At 44.8% G+C, this 17,983-nt stretch overlaps 1 protein-coding gene across 1 annotated transcript in view; it reads left to right on the top strand.

The window, feature by feature from the left end:
• Positions 1 to 17,534, top strand: part of LAPTM5 (lysosomal protein transmembrane 5) — a 19,903-nt gene extending 2,369 nt beyond the window's left edge. The window contains exons 2-8 of the mRNA XM_010011255.1: positions 4,791 to 4,884; positions 12,083 to 12,159; positions 12,852 to 12,980; positions 13,503 to 13,628; positions 14,180 to 14,275; positions 17,030 to 17,122; positions 17,460 to 17,534. Coding sequence (XP_010009557.1) covers positions 4,791 to 4,884; positions 12,083 to 12,159; positions 12,852 to 12,980; positions 13,503 to 13,628; positions 14,180 to 14,275; positions 17,030 to 17,122; positions 17,460 to 17,534 — 690 coding nt within the window. The remainder of the gene's footprint in view (positions 1 to 4,790; positions 4,885 to 12,082; positions 12,160 to 12,851; positions 12,981 to 13,502; positions 13,629 to 14,179; positions 14,276 to 17,029; positions 17,123 to 17,459) is intronic.
• The last annotated feature ends 449 nt before the right edge of the window (positions 17,535 to 17,983 follow it).

Consider the following 17,983-nt stretch of genomic DNA (forward strand, 5'->3'; position numbering starts at 1 on the left):
AGGTCCACTGAAGGTGGGTGAGAGAAGCTGCTTGTTTCTACAAAATGGCAAAGGTAGAAGTCATAAGACAGATGCCCTGAGTCAGCCCTGATGTCCAGCAGCCTCCCAGCCTGTCTCCAACAGCAGCCACTGCTCAGAGAGGAAGATACTGTAAGTGGGACAGGTACCATGAGATCCCTGCCCTGTGCATCCTCTGCAGTCAAAACTTCTTGAGCTTGAGGTTACATGAGAACTATCATGTTTAGTAGCTGTCGTGTTTAATAACCTCCAGCTCCGTTCTGCTCACATTTCCTTTTTAAACATTTCTTCATATGTTTGGCAAATTCTAGTGGAACATTTCTGTGGGTTTCTTTTACACAGAACCCCTTGGGAAACAGCCTCATTTTTGGAGAAGGCTGTCTTGTCTTACTTCTTTAAGAGATGACATCGAATAGCAACCACTTCTTCCTTATCTCTTCTTCACCTTTTTGACCACATAGCTGCCACTGGGCAGAGGGAGGGAAAAAGAGAAGGGGATTTATAACTTGGCAGTGACTTGGAGGATTTGCTACATCAATACTGTTGGTTTGTACCAGTGTAAATTATTGCTGTGGGTCCTAGGGATGAATCAAAGCGATGCTGGGTGATAGTAATACCATCAAATGGAAGCTCCCGGGCTTTGTGGTGATGTCTTGTCCTCTTATAAATTAGATTGGTCTCACTGCTGATCTCTCCATAGACAGTTGAAGTAAATCATGGGCATTCTCAAATAGGGAAGGAGAAGGAGGTGAATGAGGAGGAGACAGAGTTGTATGATTAGCAAAGCTTCACTGGGTGTTGTGAGGTGACTTCAAAGAAAGGATAGAGGAACTTGTCTTTCTGCTCATCAGCTCCCCACAGACATGAACAGAACTCAAGTTATTTGACATTAGCTTCAAGAAAAAGGCTGGAAAGTTGCTTCTGTGCGTACAGGGTGGGTGGAAAACCTGCAATTCTTTTGTTACCTGTCCTTGATTAGAGGCAGAGGGGGTCTGAGAAGGCAGTATGTCTGTACTTGGCCTGGCCTTAGTCGCAGATAAGCTCTTTTCTTCAGCATCTCTTTCACTCAAGGAGCAGTCTCATCTCTGAGACATTCCCAAGGTCCAGTCCTCACCTGTGGACATGACTCGTGTTGTTGCAGAGCCTGCAATATATTGCGCTTTCACCAGGCTGTGACTGTCCCAAGATGTTTAGACCTTGTGCTGCTCCCTCATCCTCCTGGAGCGTCTCTGTGGCACAAACAAGATGGGGAGAAGGAGGCAGCAGGAAGGAAAAAATAAAATGTTTTGAAAGGAAACCAACTGGGAGCTAAAAACACTCCTCACTTCACCCTTCCCTGCCACAACAACCACTTGTAAATTAAAGTAAGCTCTGAAAGTACCAGCATCTATATGTGGTGCTATTTGTCCTCAGAGTGCTGGATATCACCTGTTTGTGTTCACTGCTGTCAGAAACCTTCACAGCACCCCAATGCACTGCCAGAGCAGCGTGCCACTGTCCCAAATGACTCCTGTTCCTTGTGGTTTCAAGCTCTTCTTGCAGCGAAAAAAGAAAGAAGGAGCAGCAGAAACACCAAGGCCATGTGCATAAAGACAAATTATTTGGAGATTAGTCAAGCTGCACATATTTCAGAAAGAAAAAAGCATATGAGAATCTCTAAGAGCAGTTTAACCCCACTGCAACTGCAGTAGAATTATTTGCCAGGGAACCTGGGCTGCCTGAATCATGCTGGTAAGATTCTGCTTTGCCAGACACCTCCAATTTAGCAGCCTTAATTTAATGACTACCTCAGTCCTACACGATTTTCTGGTGTTCCAGATCTTTTCCCAGTAAATGTGAAGCACTCGTTTGAAATGGAGGCAGCAACAAGATGAGAGGTGTCCTCCAAAAGTTGCAGCTGGAGGAGGTAAAACAAGAAGGACTGGCGGGTGGAGGGGCACCACTGGGGCGTGGGGAGGATGAGTTGCTGCCTCTCTCTGTGGTGACATAGCAATAAGAGAGGGAACTGGATGCTTGTCTGAGCAGTCCTGTCTCTGAAATGGGAACATTTTGGTTTCTTGTGGAGCCGAAGGGTAAATCTTGAGTTAGAATATATGCAGCCTTGCAGAACGAGGAGTGCTGAGCGGACACCACATCAATCTTCCTCTACCTCTTCTCAAATTGAGGTGAGCAGCCCACCGTAGAGGTTTCATCACCTTACATGTCTGTTCTCTACAGGAATAAATGAGATTGTCACATGCCAGGCAGCAGCGTGTCAAAGCCAAAGGCAGGTGATGGAGAGGTCCTCACATGGTACTTGTGGTGGAGAGCCCAGGGAAAGGCCCAGAGATCATCGCCTCTTTTATCTTGTTACAGTTCAGTGGCTCATTCTTTCTACGCAAAAGCTCTTTTAAACAGAAGGTTTAAAACCCAGCTTTCACTTTAAAAGCCTTCTCCTTAACTTTCAGGTTGGGCTTGGGTTTTGTATCTGACATGCACTTTGTGTGACTGCAGAGGGTCTGGTTGTGTGCCTCATTTCAACACCTGCAAGGAAACCATGGCCTCTTTTACTCTACTGTTCCCTTCTTCGATAAGATATTAGAGATGGTTCTTTATACTGAAGTTTAGCCTCTGGCTCTGCTCTGGCTGTAAATCTGGGATGGGAGCATTTAGGATTTGATATCCTGCTTTAACTCACTTGTCTTTCAGGACTGAAATTGATATTTAGGACTCATGTCATCCATTTTACTCAGGCCTCCATTTAATAGAAACCTGAAAAAGCAATTTCTTCCTGTATTTCCCATGTTGCCAATTGAGGGATTTGACCAACAACAGCCACGAGGGAAGTGAAATCTCTTTGGGAGCGTGTACATGAAACCTCTCAGACGAGTTAGGGCACTTGAAGTCAGCATGTGATCTCCATGTGTTAGTAAAGAGATCCTTCACATCCCGCGGGGGATCATCAGGTGTAAGGAAACTTCAGATCAATCCGATTTCATCCTTGACGAGTTTCAGCACTTCCATGGGACTTTAAAGGCTGTTACATTAAACTGAATTCCTGTTAACTTTCTTGTGTCTCCATGTAATGAGATCTAGATATTGCCATGTTCATTTACTGCATGGCAAATAGATGAAAAACAAAAGCTGTGTGTCTCGTGGAGCTGTTGAACAACCTGATACCAGACAGGCCAGGAGGAAACATGACACGTCCTTTCTTCCAACTCACATTCTAGACAGTGTTTCAAATTCAAAGGGAAGGCTCATGGTGGGACACAGCGTTCCAGTCCCCACTGCAGCAAGAGTGTGGCTTGGTGGATGATCACTCTAGAAGCAAAGGACTCTGAGGGAGGTGCTACAGCTCTTTCGGAAACTGCACTTGCAGCTTGTGGCACAGAAAGTTCATCAATTTGGTGCCAAAAATAGTTTCTAGGTCTTCTGCAGCCAATACAGAGACGGTGGGAGAGTCTGCATTCAGTTCCTCTCCTTGCCACCCTTCCCAGCCACGCTTCCCCATTTCTGGAGCAACACAAAGCCTCCCTTTCCATGCCTCTATGGTTTTTGTTTGCGTGCAGTGTCAGCCCTAGCACATCTGACTATACATTATTCCTGCCTGAGCTCTGTCTGGATCTTGCCTGGCATCTCCAGCCAAACACAAAACCCATTCTTCTGCTCATCGCTCAGTTAGGTTTGCCTCATCCCCCTGCAGATGCTGGTTTTGTGTTGTTTCCCACACATAGAGCATGCAAACACAAGCACAGACCACAACAGTTCCAGTTCCTGCTTGCATGCATCACTTCTTTAAGAGGTCGTTGAAATGAAAGGCTGATGTAGCTATTGTGGGAAAGCTGCTTCAGCTCTATTGTGCTTAAGCTTGTGTTGATCTTGGTGGCAGATATAAACTTGCTTCCTGCATCAGTGTGGGGTTCAGATGACTCAGACAGAGGTTGTGCAGTCCAGATAACATGGCTTCTCTCATTCATCTCTTCACGACAACCTCTTTTTTGTTGATGGTGCTGCTGTTGATGGCTCCTGTCCCTGCTAGTGTGCAGAAAGGGTTCTCCCAGTGCTGGACCTGGTGTTGGTGAAGACATGGACCTGTTGGAGTGAGTCCAGAGGAGGCCATGAAGATGCTGTGAGGGCTGGTTTAACCTGACAAAGAGAAGGCTCCGGGGAGACCTTAGAGCAGCTCCAGTGCTAGGACTGAGACCACAGCTCTAGACCTCACTCCATCTCACAGCTTGCTAAACTCAGCATGGAATGAACCCTGGAGTCAGGGGTTTGATTGTCCAATTCAGAAACTGGGAGGAAATCATTGTATCTCAATGTGAAAAAACCCCACATTTGGAGATTTTTGTTAAATAAAAAAGAAGGAGAATTATATTTTTGTCAATGCATAGCTAACCTTAGAGAGATCTCCATTCTTTTTGTGTTTCTTTTTACACTTTAGAATACCACTGTTACATTTAGCTCCATTCTGAAGCAAAATGCATATCCAGGACTTTTCAGATAAAAAGTGTTGAAGCAAAACTCATTAACTTTGTATTTTCTCCATCCTCCTTCAGAAGCTGGCAGAAAAAGACAGTTAAACCCAAACCATTATAAACCAAAACCTGATAACTTTTGCCTCAATATCTTCTTGTACAGGATTTGAAACCCTTCATGTCTGTCTCACTTGGAAACCCATCCTGCATTAAGGACTGTGGCCACTGAATGCTCCCTGGAAACAAATCTGTTGAAAGGAAGTTGGCCCCAAGGCCCACTGAATTATGTCTTTTGCTTCTGTCTCCTCCCAGGTTATGAGCATTTTGCTGCTGATTGAGTACTCCCTGGAGGTGGCAAGTGGGAAAGGCTTTTGTAAAGACCTGGACAAGGATTACTACAGAATTGGTAGGTCACCAGGATGCTGGAAAGCAACAAGGGTCAGTGGGGTTGAGAGGGAGCCCACGGTCCTGCATTGGTCACTCTTTCTTTTTCACCAAAGAAAATTGGAAACTGGTGTTCACAACAGAAGGGCAAAAGCTCAGACGCAGAGACAAAATTCAGGCTCTAAAGATCTGGATTTTGGTTTAGGTCTTGCCTGTGTTGGCTTTTTGGAGACCAGTAAGGAGCCCAGAGAAGTTGTCTTTCATTCAGTGGGTCAGGCCATGAGCCCAAAATCTCCCGTACCCTCATACTCCTTCAGCTTCTGACCAGTGACCCGGGGGTGCTGGAGTGGGGAGAAATCACAGCCCCACACTACATCCCATAGCTGAATGGGCTGCCTGACACTGCCACTGAGACCCTGCCCTCTATGCCATGCAACCATCCTCTTATCCATCATGCCATGCAGGGGTCCCTCACCCCACAGCTGAAGGCACTTCAGAGAACCCCACCATCCCACCTCCTTTCCCCCCTTGTCCCTTCAGCTCCCATCCCAGATTTCCCCAGCCCCTGGTGTTTTTTGCAGAACATTACTTGTCTGAAAGAAGCAGCCAGGCTGTTTCATATCATATCATCAGCCACAAGCATCACATTCATCATGATTGATTGATTCCTATGGCTTGAGCTTGGAAGGATCTAGCTTAGCTTTCTTAGACCTGGCAGATATCTCACATGGGGTGCCATTTAAAATAACCTAACTCCCCAAACCTCAAATATTACTCAACCAGGCTAATTCTGCATGAAGCTGTTTGGAAGCAACAAACACAGGGTACTCTTCCCTTTTCTGAGTTACTTTTCGATATAGACCCACAAGTTGAGACAACCCTTCTCTGCTGCATGCAGAAAGACGGAAACCAGGCTCCCACGCCCTGCATTGTCTCTCCATACAAAGAAGGCTCGTAGTCAGAGCAAAATGCAACTCACAGCACCAAGGACTTGCCTGTTCCCTGCTTTTTCAGTGTGTCCTTCCCCAGGCTTTAAGGATGCACAAAGAGACCCTCTGTAAGTGGAGGAAAAGGAAACCAAGTACAGCAATTCTCACTTGTCCCCAGGGTAGGAGTTAGACATAGTAGAAAGAACTAAACCAGGCACTGTCTGGGTGATGTTATTGCTACCAGATGGGTTCACATTCTTCAAAAGACCCCAGCTGGGTTTTAGGAGGCACCACTGTGATCCACCAAGGCTGTTTCAAAAGGCATCAACAGTGAGAGAAAATGGAAATCTGAGTGAGTTGCTGCTAACAGGACACGAAGCAAAGGGCTGCTGTCATCTTTCACATGGGACATTACTTCCAAAGTTATCGAGTCTGGGTGGGTTGGAGGCTACTTTGCTTAGCTGTGGTCCACAGAGGTCCCTCTGCAGCTGTGGCTCAACTCAACGCCCAGTGTAGATTTGCATGATGACTGCTTTGGAAAATGCTTTCTACTGAGCATTCCCGTTAGGGCAACATGCACTACATCAAACAGGCTCTAGAACCTGGCTGTTTTCTGGGTGGGCAGGATCATCACAACATAGGAGAATCCACTTTTCCACTCCTGTAAAATACATCTCTAGTTTGAATGTTACAGATGAAAACGGAAGAACATGATTCAAGTGTGACCTTAAGGTCTTGCTGCCTTCTTTTGGGGTTGGGTTTTTTGTTGGTACCTGGCTTGGCCATGGGCATAGCTGGAAATAGTTTTTCGTGATGGTGGAGCCTGCACATGCATTCTGACTAATGCACCAATGTGAGCTGCTGAAAACCAATCATTATATTTGCAGATCAGTCTACATGCCCACAGAGGCAGTTATGTAAAACTGACAATTGTTTTTCATTATATTTTACAGAAAGATCATCCAAGGGCAATAATTTTTTACTTTTCTTCAAGTATCTGAGTAAAATCTTCTTTAAAGAAAAAAAGAAACCAAATTGTTGAGACAGAGTTTTCAGATCATTTCCGTACGAAGCCATTATACGCTTCCACAGCAAGATGTGCCTTCCTGTGAATCTGGAAGGTTTTCTTTAAGAATAAAACTGTTGGGAATGAAATTGGCCCCATTTTTAACACCCCCCCCCCTCTTCCCACACAATCAAAATGACAGGTCTTCTCCCTCCCCCCTCTTCCATTGCCTCCTACACAACGAGGAACATTTTCTAATGAAATCCCCAGCACTTCCACTTGGCTTCTCTTCGCAAGCATTTCAAAAGGCTCTGCTCAGGAGATCGTATTTTCTGATTATAGTTGGAATAAACACAGCGCAACCCTTCTATTTCCAGAAACTAGCAGGGAACCAACACAGCAAATCAGTACAAAAAGTTCAATTTGACTTCAAAACCCAGATGGAGGAGTTGGAGAACAATTTGGGGAGAGGTTCTGACGATGCCCTCAGCATCTGCTGCTCTATTTGTAGATCCTGCCAGATTAAAACACCTCTCAGAATATATAATGCTAACACTGTAATCATGGCCCAAGAACATAAACAAGACAAGGTTTATGGGAAAATGCTTTTCACGTGATACAGTAGGGAAAAAATACATGTAGGAGTTCTTTATAAGGAATCAGAGCTCCCTCAAGATTTCTCAGCAGTAAGTTTTGCTGCCTTAAAAAGAAGGGATGGGATGGGCCTCAAGTTCCACAGGTATGGTCAGGGAGGGGAAGGAGAACTGGGCTGGTAGGTTGTTGTGATTGCTGGGGTAATGGGAACGGTGATTGGGAGAGCTGCCCTCAGAAGAGGGATGCTCTGTCCCTTGCAGCCTGCCACTCCTCACATCTTGGCTTCCAAGATGCAACAGGCAGCACAGGACTGAGAGTGCTCCTCTGAAATCTGCTTCTCAATGAAAGTTGACCAAGAAATTAAGATAAGACCTGCTGAAAATGTTGGTTTAAAATGGGAAGGTGACCCATGGTCTTCTTTCTCTTTGGGAGCCTGAAAGATGATTTGCCCACCCCTCATGGGGTCAATGCCAGGGTGTTGATTTTATTACCTAAGTGCTATTTAAGAAATAACACGAGATTAGTGTGGCCAGGCAGAGAGAGCAGGAGGCAGGCTTTGCTGCATGGTAATTGGGGGCATTCTGTTGCAATTTGAAAGACTTCGGTCACATCTCTATGCTGTATCTCATGTACAGCAGAAATTTGGATGAGCGCTTGCCATGCAGCCTCCCCCATTTCCAGTCTATTAGAAATCCCATCCTGAGAAGGTGAGAAGCCTTCCTAGCAGAAGTCTTCCTGGCAGTGTTTCATTCCTGAAAGCCCATGAGCTTTGAAATACGAGCTTTTCATTCTGAAAAAATAAACCCCAAAAGCAATCCCTCCCAAAAAAAAACACTTCAATTAACACCTCCTAACCAGTTCCAAGCTGCTAACGTGAATGGGTTTCTGCCTTGAAAACATTACACCCCACTGCTTGCTGTAGGTCAGATCTTTGGGATGTCTTCAATTCATGCCCGTGCACAGTCTGAGTGTTAATCGCTTTTCTTTTTCATTAATGACTATAAAAATGGAAGCTGTGGACAAAGTACAGCTGGAAAAGTTGTTCCAATTTCTGTCCAGCCAGCCAAGAAAAACAGCTCAGTTATGCCTGAAGACCTGTGTGCACAGCATATACCATATCCTATGCATACCATTTCCTATGCAAAAGGTATTGCCTCCTTCTCTGCTGAAAACCAAAGCTGGTTGAAGGGACTGGGATGCTTCATTCCCTTGCTGGTCCTGCCCAGCCTTTGAATGCAGCTGTCCAGAAATAACTCCTGCAGCTTATCAGCAGCACTGAATCAGACACTGCCATGCTTGACAATCTGTGAATGCAACTGTTAAACCACAGTTTTATGAGCCCTGTTTGTATTTCCCATGCCAGCTTATTGGGCTATAAAGCAGAAAGGGTTTCTTTGCATTCATGAGAAGTATTAGGACTCATTCAATGTCCCTCCTGGCTACATTCAGGGTAAAAACCCTGATGTGAAGTTAATAAAAAATAGACATTTGGCAAATACATGCTCTCTCTTCCAGTTGGATGGGTGGGTTTTTGGGGGACTACTTGCTAGTGCAGCTCTGTGCAGGCTCTGTCATATGCCCCTATTCTGGTTACACCACCTCCCCAAGGAAAATGGCATCTAGTTCACAGCACCTAATTAAATTCCCTGGGGTCTCTGGGAGACTCAGGTAGTCTCAGAAGAACTGAATAAGAAAAAGCTTAAGAACCAGCATCTTTCTTTATTTGTTGCTGCTGTTTATTCCTGTGTGCTTTTGGGAAAAGGTGCCCCTTAAAGGGGGCTACATCTCACCACACGCTGCCAGCAATAACGTACCACTGCCAGCATGGAGGTGGCTGTGGAACAGAACTATTCTAGGGCTATGGGAATGAAACAGGCTTTGTGAAGAGCAACATTTCTTCCCTGCCTGATCCTGTAATCACTGAGCAAAGGTAAGGTGGATCCCTGGAGATCTCCAGTCCAACCTCCTGCTTGAAACAGGGCTGACTCCAAAGTTGGGGCAGTTTGCTCAGGGCTTTGTGCAGTTGAGGTTTGCAGGTTCCTCCAAATTAGAATTCCACAACCTCTCTGCTTCCCTGTTCAAGACTGCATCACTTACTGTGTTTTCCTTCCTTCTGTGTCGAATTTCCTTTATTCTAACAATTGCCTCTTGTCTTGAAAGAACAGCCCTTAAGGAGCCCACACACCTTATACAAAGACAAACCCTGTTATTCTCTGAATACTCTGCTACTTTCTAAGGTGCTGTAGCGGAAAAAATCCTGAGACAGGCACCCAGATGGACATGCAGAAGGAATAGAGGGGAAAACTGTGTTATGATGCCCTGTGTTTGAGATTATACAGGTGCTCAAGCTTGGTTCCATATTCCTAAAGTTTGCCTTTTTCTGGGGGTATTTAAATACAAAAGAGAGAAACATTCATCCTTTAAAGGCCAATTAAGCATGAAAGGAAATACTGAAGAGGCTTCAAAACTAAGTTCTTATATTTTTGGACAACAGGCGCTGGGCATGGAAAGAGCCTGTTAGTTCCAGTAATAGTCTCTCTGTGGCCTCACACTTCAGGGAGCACTGCTGGTTCTTGAAGGTTTCTTGCCACCCTTGAAACATCTGCCTTTGGCCTTTCTATAACATGTACTGCATTCCCATCTCATGGAGGCTTTGCACAAAACCAGAAGCTACCACTGTAGAAGGGAGTCACTCCTTTAGCCCATCTGCTAAATGTGCTTCCACAAAGGAAGAAGTCATTATGTTTCAATGAAATCTTTGATTACTGAGATCCAATCCATTGGTACTAAACCATGCCCGGAACAGTAAGATCTACTGCCAGCAGAAAGGCTGACTATTTACTGTGGACAAACGGGAGGCAGAAAGCACCTGGAGAGTTTTTTGCTCTTGGTTTTCCTTTTCTCCCCATCCCTTTGTGTCTAGAGGGTTGTGGGGGTTTTATTTCTTTGTTAGTTTGGTTGCAGGGGGGTAATGTAGGTTCTGCTTGGACAGTTCAGCTGGGTTCTGCTGCAATTAGCCTGCAGAAGCAACAGCCACTTGCCCAATTAATTAGCCAGCCTGCCGGGAGAGTTAGAGCAGGAGAGCATGTAGGAAGAGGCAGAGAAACACAGCTGCCTTGAATCCAAGGATACACTGTGCTAAGGAGATAAAGCCTCTCATGGGCAAGCTTCTGCTGGTTGGTTCTGGGAGGAAAAGCAGGGAAAATGGCTTCAGGCAGTTTGGGGTTTAATGGGAGTGTTTCTCTTTACAGCTGCTCCTACAAAGGCTCAATCTGTCTTTGTTAAGCTCTGGTTTTGTTTTGAGTTATTAATCTTCGGGGTTTTGTAAGCCAGATCACAGCCTTCTCTCTGCTCTCTTGCTTCTGAAAGGTGGGTTTGGTTTTCTACCTTGAAGCTTAGGCTCTTCTCATGATCCTTGTGAGCTGCAAAGCTGAGAGCAGCCTCTTCTGCCCTAAACCCTTCTGTTCTCATTCAGGGTTTGCTGAATTTGGGTTTTCTTTCTTTGCCCAAGACTTCTTCCACTCCTGCACTTCAATTCTCATTACTTAGTGGTAAATGAATCCTGCATTTGGCAGGGGGGAAGTGGTGTTTATCAGGTTATAAGTACAAGCTATTTTCTAGTCTCTTTTTTTCTGATGTAGGTTAAATGTTGGATGCTTTTGGTCGCTCCCTTAAGCCTTGAATATCTGTCACTTCCATGTGCAGCAACTCATGTAGTGCTGCTCCCTCTCTTGAGATAAGCTATTTTCTTTCTTCTTTGAGGGATGCAGCCTCCTCAAAGGGGTTTTCCCTTTAGCCCCAGAAGGGAAGAGGCTTCTCATGCTCACTCAAAGCTAGGGAAATGGTGGGAAAAAATGGGCAATATGGAGCAGTGAAGGCTATCAGAGCAGCTGGAATGTATCAGGGACCCAACAGGCTAAAGCACAATTTCTTTATGAAAGCAAGTGAAAGGGGGAATGGAAAAATAGGCACTAGATTTATTTAATAGCCATGGGATAAAGTGGGTAGTTGACAGGGAGGGAAAGCAAGCTAGTAATCAAATACTTCTGATGTCTGAGAAATGTACCCATGGAGGGGATCAACTGCCTTAAAAAAGTCAGAAAAGCCAAAAATTTGGCTCTTTTTCTAATAAAATTACATTCTTTATTCAAGCACTTGGGAGTTGGAGACCCCAAAAGGACTGTTGCTGTTTAAACCCAGGTAAAGCAATAAGAAATAAATCAGAGAGTGAGCTGGAGGAGGCACTGTAACAAACTGTATGTTCTGCAGAGGCAGATAAAGAAAATAGAATTATTTTGCCTTTGGATTCAGCTGCCCCCCTTTTAGTTTTAAGCAGCAAACCAACTTTCCAAAACTCCTCCCGCTGTCTAGACTCTTACAAAGACCAGATGTGTATAACTGCACAGTGCAAGCAAGGCTTTGGTAGTCATCATCAGGGCAGTCTGCAATACTACGAGGGACAACTGCTTCCTGGGAACTCCTCAGGAGGAAGCTTGGGCAACACGGTCTAGTGGGAGGTGTCCCTGCCCATGGTAGAGGGGCTGGAACTATATGGTGCCTTCCAAGCCAAACCATTCTGTGATCCTATAAGCAATTCTTTCTGACAGCTTATCACACTTTAGCTCTTCCTCAGTGGTATAATTGGTATAATAAGCTTTTAGTAATGTGGTAACTACTTTTATTACTTTTAGCTGATGTTGTCACCAGTTTCCTGTTGATCATCATGCTGTTCATCATCAGCTTCAACCTCCTCCTTGGTGTGGTGAAGGTATGTTCTCCACAGTGACATTTAGCTGCTGGCTGAGGCCTCTTTGAGTTAGGAGGTGTTAGAGGAGGGGACTAGAGGATGCCCACTGGAAATGCTGATGAATGATCAGAAAAGCAGATGAAGATATCTGCTCTCTTATAGAGGGGGAAGGTGGCTGGTTCGCAGTCTCGGGCTCCTCTACAAGGCTGCTAATCACCAGATCTACCAAATCTGGTGACACTTCCATCACGACTAGTTTTCATATTAAGGGATGGTAATGTTATGCTTTGGAAATGATGTTTTGTTTCTGATCATTTCCTTGCTGTCAGGATCCAAGTCAGATCTTTCAGGAGCACCCTAACTCCCTTATTGCATTGGGGATTCATTCCCCGTTTCAGGAGGAGAAATAACCCTGCATTGGTGTAGGAACCCAGCCTTCTCTGTCACAGTAAACTCTGGGGACAGCTGATGGCATTAAGTGCTAATGTTACATAGTGAAAACTCACAGAAACTCTCCAAGGGGATGAAAAAATTCATTGTTGGTGCCCTTCATTTTTTCCTAATCTGTTGTCACCACAGGATGTGCAATTAGATGCAGAATTCCGGGAAACTCTGTTTTTGGAGTACCTTAATGTGTGTCCTTTTGGGTATTGATAGCTGGTCTCTTTATTCCATTCAGAATATAAATAAGTGGCATTTCTTTTCTTTCTCAGAAGAGGGAACGTCTCCTGATCCCATTCCTTGCTCTACAAGTCATGGACTTTCTCCTCAGCCTCCTAACAATGTTCAGTTCCTACATTCAAGTCCCTGAGATAATTTCTGTGTCCTCCCTTCGCCACACGGTAGGTAACAGCTCACTTCTGGGGTGGTTTTCTCTGTTCTCCATGAGATGGAAACTAATGCATAATGTAGGCATGAACGATCATTATCTTGGGCCATGGTTCTTCATAGCAAGGAAGTTTCTATACTGGCTGGAGGCAGGATTCAATCCTGGGGGATAGAGGGTGCGTAAGGAGAACTAGTGACAGCTGGGATACTGTTCAGTTTCCCACATCTGGGAATCTTCCTGTTGGTTTTATTGTCTGTCTCATGGCTTTGGGAAGGTTGTTCCGGGTGTGCCCATGCTAAGAAGGGCTTGCTGAAGATAAGCAGGGATTATCACCACCCAGCTAGAGGCCTCTTCTGTGGAGCTTGTGTAAATCAGCCCAACAAAATGGTTTGCTCATCATTTTGGCTAGTGTCAGTGAATGAAGTAGCTGAGGCTGCCACTGTGAACAAAGCACAGGCCCCGTGTAAAATGTCGAGGATCTAGAGAAGTGTTGCAATGTCATGGCAGTAACCACATTCCTGTTCCCTTCTTGCAGCGGGGAAGCTCGAAGATCCCTTTCCTGGCTCTGCAGCTGCTGGACTTCTGCCTGAGTATTCTCACTCTCTGCAGCTCTTACATGGAGGTCCCCACCTATCTCAGCCTCAAGCCTTCACACAATGGGGTAGGTTATGAGCAAGCTCAGCTGTTTTTTCATGCTGAGAACTCCTATGAAGTTCCTTTCAGAGGCTGGGAACACAGAGTAAACTTTCTCTGACCTGTACGATGTACCCACAACTGCTCTGTTTGATGACAAAAGAGGGTTTTCCCATGTGTTCTCACCAACACAGTGTTCTTGACTGGCAGCTTGCTTATGCTGGTGTTTCTTAAAAGTACACCTTGTTTTTCTCATAAGAATCTTATGGATGCAAATTGTAGAGCAAAATGATTTGGCTGGAACCTGCATGCATTGAAAATGCATAAACTTTTCGCCTTTATTAAAGAGTCATACTTTTAGTTCTCATTTAAATAGTCTTCTGAAAACCTTTACCAAAGGAGCATGAATAGCAGGAGATAAAAAATATCCCTGTACTCTTTCCAGTGAGGAAAGGAAGGTGGCCTGTCCTGCCTTTCTGAGAGGCAGGCCGAGAAACCTGCTGAGATCTCCACCACTTTGTGTAACCCTGGTAGAGGGAACAAGCATTTATTACTAAGTCCCTCTCCTTCTTTTCACAGGGCTTATTGCCAACCGTGGAGAAGTTACCAACAGAGGAATATGCCAAAGTGATGGTCACCTTCACCATTGCGTTCATTGCTGTCCTCTTCCTGAAGGTAAATTGTTGCAGGGTCTGGTGAGGCTGAAATGAAGCTCTCTTGCCTGAAGAACAGGAAGAACTAGTTTCTCTCCTCTCTCAAATCTGCCAGGGCATTGGAAAGCTTTGTTGGTCTCTGCCTGGGTATAATAGGAGCTACACCTCAGCACAATGTCCGAGGCAGGTCTAATATTCAAATCCCTGGGTTTATGCCTCTGCAGATGCAAGTTCCCATGCATTCATCTCTAAAGGGATAAGGTGTTTGAAAACAAATACAGGAAACTCTTCTGCTATTATGTACCAAAATAAATTAGATCATTAAGCAGCAGGTTAGATCTTCCACTTGGGTGAGTCACTGTTTCGGCACTGTTGTAAGTGGAGTTATGCACACTGATAGCCTGAAATTTAATTAAAACCCGTGAGCTGCTAAATTCTGCTTGCACCTCTGAAAACTCCACTTGTGGGATGGTTTCTGTTCCTCTTGCTTCAATGGATCAGAGAGCAGGGTTTTCACTGAGGGGTTTCAGACCAGGTAAGAAAACTAGATCTTTCCAGGTACTCGAGCAGGTTCTGTCACAGTGAAAAATGCTACTTGTTAGTTGGAAAGTAATTTCATTCAGACTCTTCCCAGGCAGGGTGGAGTGGAATATCTTGAGTGATAGCACTGCAGACATGACTTTAGCATATCTTTTAATATTTGCATAAACTGTGCAATGGGAGTAGAGATAACCCTGAAACCCAGCTGGCAGCATGGGTCTGCAGCACAAATCTCTCTGACCTGGCAAATAGGTTGATCTGAATTTTCCACAGCATTAGCTACAAGAGTGCTTAACTTGTAATGACTTCTTGGGCTGGTGTTTGTAGGAGAAGGGAGGAGGGGAAAATAATAGAAGAAACAACGGACAAGTGTAAGTACTCCCTGAAACAAGTCATTAGGAACCCCATCCCTTAAGTTTAGTGACAGTTCCTCCCCTCCTCTATGTGTAGCAAAACCATTTTCATTGCAGAGTTCCTTCCAAGTGATAAAGATCTGACGAGGAATGTGGCAACAACCTAAAACATTTTAGACCTAAAAAGGCCATTTGGCCAATTTAGGGCACATTGGTTTCAATTCACTGAATGCCCACACCAAGGTGGTATGTAAATATGCTGGACTAGCCCGGGATCTGTTTGCATAAATGGACTTGCTTAATGACCTATCACAAGCATTTATTGCTCTAACACCAAATTGCTATTTCTGTGTATCTGGTGCTGTTTGTCTGCCAACTTGCAATTCCTGTCCCCAAACAGTTCTCTGCATCCGATTCCATAGCATAATTCAGCTAGAAGGCGTCTATCAGATGGAGAAGTGGTGCGGCACCTGCCTCACAGAACACCTCTGCAGTGACCTTGCATGAGACCTGCAAGACTTGGCTGTCCCTTCCAGCAGGAAAGACTTCTCTGACAGTGCCAGGGGGATGGCAACGCTCCTCTCCCTTGTTTCTCTCATGTAACACCACCCTTTGCAGGGTGCATGTCCTTTTGCAACGTGGGAGTCTCTCCATGCAGCTTCGCAGCTCCTTACCAGTGTGATAGCTGGGTGTATGTTTACGTGTAGGTCCCCAATGGTGATACAATCAGCTGTCCAAGTCTAAGTTCCTTGGAGATGCGAAGTATTCAAAGGGCAGAGAGAGTGATGGAGAGATGCCTACATAGCACCTTCAGGGCAATTTCCCTTTGCTGATCTGTGTATCCACAAATAATCCTCACCTCGCTTGAGTATCGTAAGAATGCAGAAACCAAGGGGAATAAAACATTTCTGATGAGAAATGAAAGACAGGCTTTAACATAATTACTTCTGAAATAGCTCGCGCTCTGTATGAAGAGGCTTTTGGAACAGGGAAGGATTCTGCAGTATTCCTTAATGGTGGCCACAGTTTGGATTTACCTCCTCATCTCTGGAAGTTTGTTTGGGAGATGGATTCCTTCAGCTCAGATACTTCATCCCTTGTCCCATTCTTTATCTTGGCTTTGTGTCAAGACAAACAGTCCTCATTGTTCTAGGAAGTCCTAAGCTTCATGGCTTGTTTTTTGGGCATATAACTCCCTATGTTCCTTTGAAAATGCCAACTGTTTTTAGAGCAGACTTGTAGGCCAATAAAAACAAGAGGCACACGACTGCCTCGCTGCGCAGAGCAGGGACAATATTTATTTAATATGGTGTGTTTCACAGGCCTGGCTTATTTTCCTCTGCCACAATCTGTCAATCGATTCATTTTTCTCAGAAAAGCTCTATTTATTGCATCTTGTAACTCGGTGAGGTGCAAGGCAGCCTTGTCAGGAAAGCAACTATTGCGAGTATAAGGCAGGATATATATAGGATTTTGTTGAATGAGCTGACCTCTCGTGTTAGTCTTCACTGACCAGGGAGCCTTGGATCTCTGGGAGGTGGATGTTGTGCCCAAGGTGCTTTCCTGAGACATCCACATAACATGAAAGACATGCTTTCCTTTCCTACCTGATGACATTGCACTCCTAAAGGTCTTAAGCATATGCTTTGTATTTAAAGGTATTACTAGTCCTCTTGACTTCCCACACCAGCGTATTGTTCTGAAGAGATAGAGTTGTCACCCTTCTAGTGAAGGATCAAGAGAAACTGTCTTAAGGTCCTGAGACACATAGTCCCAGGCTTCTGCCTCCAGAGAAGAGAGGAGGACAACACTAGGCTGATGGCAAAAGTAGAAATGCTCTTGTTGACATGCAATGGGATGGCAGACTTCCCTTTCCTTTTCAGGCCTATATGTTCAAGTGTGTCCTGAGCTGCTTTAAGTACATTAAAGCCAGCAAGAGAAAGGAGGTGAAAGTTGACCCACAAGTGGTTGAAAAGGTGAGTAAAGACTGCTTGAGATTTACATCATGAAAAGGCATGGTTTAGACTGATGAGGTGAATGATGATCTTTCTTTGCTGTTGCTTCTTTAGTGGTCTGAGAGATTGTTCAGCCCTTCAAATGTGCATTAATAGGTTTCCAATTATAATGTTTCCAATTATATTCCTTTAACTTTTGTATAAAATCTTACAAAGCCAGTGGTGTCTGCAAGGAACCTGAAACTGGCTTCAGGAAAAGCAGATAAATGGGAATATATCACTTGTATTCACTGATCCAAGATCAAATGCAATTGAATTCCTTCATGTGATTCCCATAACTAATGGTCTTCTCTTCCAGGCTGCACTGCCATCATATGAGGAAGTCTTAGAGCTGCCTTCCAAGGAATCCCCACCACCCTACGTGGCAATCTAAGCTTCACTTGTGGAGAGAAGATGACATCTGCATTGCTGTTGGTGGCTCTTACCCCTTCTGTCAGATAGTCAGTCTCATTGAAATGTCCTTACTTCATAGCAATGTCATGCTTATTACCGTCCAGCTCACTTTATGAGCCTACAAAGAGTGATGGTGACCCACTGGAGTTGGTGACTTGTTCTACACTGGCAGTTTTGACTTGGTACTACCAAGTTGCAGTGCTAATTTTAACTGACTTGGCACCAGGCACCACAGGGGTTCCCATCACTGGCCTCTGACATCTGGCTAATGTGAAGTGTAGGCACTGGTCTGAATCCCCTGTCAGGCTTGCTTTATGCCAGCAAGATGCTGTTTCTCGTCTGTCTCACATCTAAATCAGCAGCTGAGACATTTAAGAGGTGTAATGAGGGGAAAACAAGCAAGAACCTTTTCACTGAGATAGTCCAACC

The sequence above is a fragment of the Nestor notabilis genome, unplaced genomic scaffold (genome assembly GCF_000696875.1).
Source record: "Nestor notabilis isolate BGI_N333 unplaced genomic scaffold, ASM69687v1 scaffold11953, whole genome shotgun sequence".
Lineage (NCBI taxonomy): Eukaryota > Metazoa > Chordata > Aves > Psittaciformes > Psittacidae > Nestor > Nestor notabilis.